Source organism: Triticum urartu, chromosome 3 (genome assembly GCF_003073215.2).
Source record: "Triticum urartu cultivar G1812 chromosome 3, Tu2.1, whole genome shotgun sequence".
Lineage (NCBI taxonomy): Eukaryota > Viridiplantae > Streptophyta > Magnoliopsida > Poales > Poaceae > Triticum > Triticum urartu.
The window spans coordinates 540,743,846-540,746,105 of NC_053024.1; the positions used below are offsets into that span (position 1 = coordinate 540,743,846).

The following is a 2,260-nucleotide window of genomic DNA, read 5'->3' on the forward strand; positions in this document are numbered from 1 at the left end:
CGGCAAAAAATGGAAAACGATAAATCCCAAACGTTCGGGGTTTGACCATAACAAATTAAACGTTTTTTATGACAATTTTAGCGACGCGGGATGACTAGTTTACTTGACATGACTGAGTATGGAATTGTCATAGAAAACGTTCGATTTACCATGCTCAAATCCCGAACATTCAGTCGTTATCGGGTGCAAAAAACGAGAAGTTAGTGCGACGAAGACGTGCGACCAGCTGATCTGAAAGATAAGCTCCACGCACGGCAGAATAGCAGTAGGAGTATTACTTTGCAGCGTGAGTCACTGCGCACCATGAGGACTAGCATGATCTCGAATAGCAGCAACGCACCGTGATGCACTTTTTGATCGGTGTTTGGCCATTTCTAGTCGAGAATATGCATAATCAACTCTACAACAGTCTGAAGTGCTTCTTTTAATTCGGAACGACCAGTCTAACTTGCTTTACTGAAACGCAATTAAACACATTGTACTGACCACAATGGCCTTACAGTCTCCCATCCATACTTCTATCTAGAGATGATCGAGGTGACATGTGATTGACGATTTTCACCCTTTGAAGAATCTTCTCCACGACTGCCATGGAAGAAAACCACCTGACAAAGAAGCAGGACAGCACAGCGTCACAATGTCTGCACACCGAAGAGTAAACAAAAATCTGCTCTCGCTTCAGGAGAAGTGCAGTGAAACTGAAGCATAGAGTGCATACCACACCCTTGGCATCGAACATATAGATTTTCCTTCATTACGAGGCCAGAGCCTCCACAGATCTCACATTTCTTTTGTTCAATCTAAACAAAGAGAAGAGCATCCATTATAAAGCAAAGTGTAGCAATAATGACCAAGTTTGAAAGGGGATATATCAGCTGTGGATCCGGTGCCCTGGCTCATAGGCCTGGCCGTTCGAAGAATACTGCTACAACCCTAAGTAAACTATTAATATTCCTTAGCGGCTGGTTAGCAGTGCTGCGTTGAATTTAGATGGCAAAGGGCGCTAATTTTCTGCGCAACAGATTAAATATTTCCTGCAGCCAATGAATAGCAAGCACGTACGGCCTCAAAGAAGGGCAAGAAACAGAGCCAGAACTCACAATTCTTTTGCTGAACTCGACCCCTGCAACGACGAAGGGCGTCACTCCAGCTGCAGGAGGAAGTGGGCCGAAAGCCGGCAGATACCGTCAGATACAAGAGTTACTCGGAGGGGAGGGGAGGAACTAGCAATATGTAGCTAGGAGAGAAACAAATGAAGCGTTCACGCATGGGCCGACCTACAGCACCGACGACGATCTGCCAGGTGACCTCCGCGCCCGGGAGGTCGGCAACGGCTGCGGCGGCCGAAGGCCCGTCAACGGCTCGGACGCGGACGGTAGGAGCTCTCTTGCCGACGCTGCCGAGGAAGAGGTCGTTGCGCCTGGGGCCCGGCAGGCACGGGGGGAACGCGCGCGCCTGCATCGCCGCCGTGCCGCTCCTACTGCCGCTTTGCAATGGTCTTTGCCCGGTGCTCTGCACTAGTGTGGACGCGCGCGTCCAAGATTATGCGATGGAAACACGCGCGAGGGAGAGAGGGCTCCGGACTCGGCCACGCGATGCTCCCGCGTCCACGATAAACCCAAGCGGCTCGTCCGCGCTGTGGGGCCTGCGGCTCGCGGCAGCAGAAATGCGTTTTGGTGCTTTTAAAAAAAAAAAATCAAAACAAATGTTTTGAAGTTTCAAAATGTTCTGAAAAAATGCACATTGTCATATGATGTACTTCCTCCGTTCCTAAATATAAGTCTTTTTAGACATTTCAAATAGACTACAACATACCATATGTAGACATATTTTATAGTGTACTTTCATTCATTTTGCTCCGTATGTAGTCACTTGTTGAAATCTCTAAAAAGACTTATATTTAGAAACGGAGAGAGTGTACTGCATGTTTGCAAATTTCCATGAGAAAATACATCGACACATGAGCTACACAGAAATGACAAATTAATTATTTTGAAAACAGTATAAAACCAATGATTTTAACCTTTTTTTTGCTCCACTTGCTTCTCTATTTCTTCCTGAATGCCCATCATCATCATGCATTTCAGCATCTTTGCCGTCTGAATCCTACGAATTGACGAACTCTTTGTATATGAATTCGTCAAAGTCCTTGTTCTCATAGTCATCATCCAACAAATCCATCGTTTGCCTAAAAATGACGTACCGGGGCAGCAGAGCGGCGTCTGGTGCCAGCGACCTTGTCCGGCAACAGTTGCGCCGT

At 46.9% G+C, this 2,260-nt stretch overlaps 1 protein-coding gene across 1 annotated transcript; it reads right to left on the reverse strand.

Moving 5' to 3' along the window:
* Positions 1-422: 422 nt before the first annotated feature.
* Positions 423-1,597, reverse strand: LOC125544854. The gene is made up of 4 exons (XM_048708632.1): positions 1,278-1,597; positions 1,101-1,150; positions 719-800; positions 423-605 (listed from the first exon to the last, which is right to left on the reverse strand). The coding sequence occupies exons 1-4, from the start codon at positions 1,459-1,461 to the stop codon at positions 559-561; spliced, it is 363 nt and encodes a 120-aa protein (XP_048564589.1). The 5' UTR covers positions 1,462-1,597; the 3' UTR covers positions 423-558.
* Positions 1,598-2,260: the final 663 nt, after the last annotated feature.

Coding starts and splice junctions, on each gene's coding strand:
- LOC125544854 (XM_048708632.1), bottom strand. CDS start 1,461: ATGCAGGCGCGCGCGTTCCCCCCGTGCCTGCCGGGCCCCAGGCGCAAC. Junction 1,151..1,277: donor GATCGTCGTCGGTGCTGTAG/GTCGGCCCATGC, acceptor TTCCTCCTGCAG/CTGGAGTGACGCCCTTCGTC. Junction 606..718: donor TGTTCGATGCCAAGGGTGTG/GTATGCACTCTA, acceptor CTTCTTTGTCAG/GTGGTTTTCTTCCATGGCAG.